At 31.0% G+C, this 1,101-nt stretch overlaps 1 protein-coding gene across 1 annotated transcript; it reads left to right on the plus strand.

Annotated features, from left to right (window-relative positions):
• Positions 1 to 144: 144 nt before the first annotated feature.
• LOC109593532 (uncharacterized) lies at positions 145 to 1,091 on the plus strand (the record flags this gene model as incomplete). The annotated part of the gene is made up of 3 exons (XM_020008573.1): positions 145 to 251; positions 496 to 639; positions 699 to 1,091. Coding segments are annotated over 3 exons (422 nt in total), but the record flags the coding sequence as incomplete, so codon positions are not given.
• Positions 1,092 to 1,101: the final 10 nt, after the last annotated feature.

Here is a 1,101-nt window from a genome sequence, read left to right on the forward strand (position 1 = left end):
CATTACTTTAATATGGTTGTGTGCATTGTACATCATGTATGCAACAACCACTATGATACAATTGTCCTATTAGGACCATAGTATGTACTCAATGTAAAAGATGTTTGTCCTGGGGTCTATTACATTCATGTTGTTATCATTTAGATATACCACCTACATTAAGAATGTACTTTGGTCAAGTACTGTATGAAGTTAAAAGACCAGGACTGGAATGGTTGATGAGAGTCATTTTTGATAGAGATCTAAGCAGAGTTAAAATGGTCACTATAGTAACGTATAGCATGAAATTTTGAATTTGGCAAATTTAGCATTTGATAGCCATTTGCTAAAGTAAAATCCGCCATTTTAAGCCATTATATGCATGCTCAATGGCACATGGCCACAAATTTGCCAATTACTATGCAAAATTTAGCAATTTGCTAAATTTAACTCCCTCCAAAATTTCCTGCTATATGGTATAATATACTTTATGTATCACTTTATTTTCATTTATAGTACATAAATGATAAATTTAATGATGCTGAATTTGGTGATTCTTTTTCTTTTACATTCAATGATGCTGATGGATATATTGAGTTGTGTTTCAATGAAGTGGTGCCTAAAGGTTGGTCAATAAGACCTCATAAAACTCCAGTAATAGTAAGTTGTAGAAACTATTAAAATCATTAATTTAATTATGGTGTATAATGTTATGTTAGGCCAGTAGGTATAATATTGAGGAATATGGAAACATGTCTCCTCCAGAATGTCTAATTACAATCACAGCCACACCTGATGAAGACACAATTAAGGAATTAAACTATCCTGTAACAATGAGAGGAATAACATCTGATATTGAAAAAATAAACATTGTATTGACAAGAGGTTAGTCTCATTGCAACAGTATATTAATTGCTATGCAGGCAACTTGCTATACTGTTGCAGTGCATGTGTTATCTACCATATGGCTCCAAATTTTGTCAGTCAAAAATCTTGATTTTTTGTTAATACAATTTTCATCCTTTTGTGATAAATTTACATACCACTTACATGGAACAAATTTTTGTCTGTTAAAAATTTTATTAAACAAAAATACCTGAAAAATTTGACTACTTTTGACTG

The sequence above is a fragment of the Amphimedon queenslandica genome, unplaced genomic scaffold (genome assembly GCF_000090795.2).
Source record: "Amphimedon queenslandica unplaced genomic scaffold, v1.1 AMPQUscaffold_1058_Cont26926, whole genome shotgun sequence".
Taxonomy (NCBI): Eukaryota; Metazoa; Porifera; class Demospongiae; order Haplosclerida; family Niphatidae; genus Amphimedon; species Amphimedon queenslandica.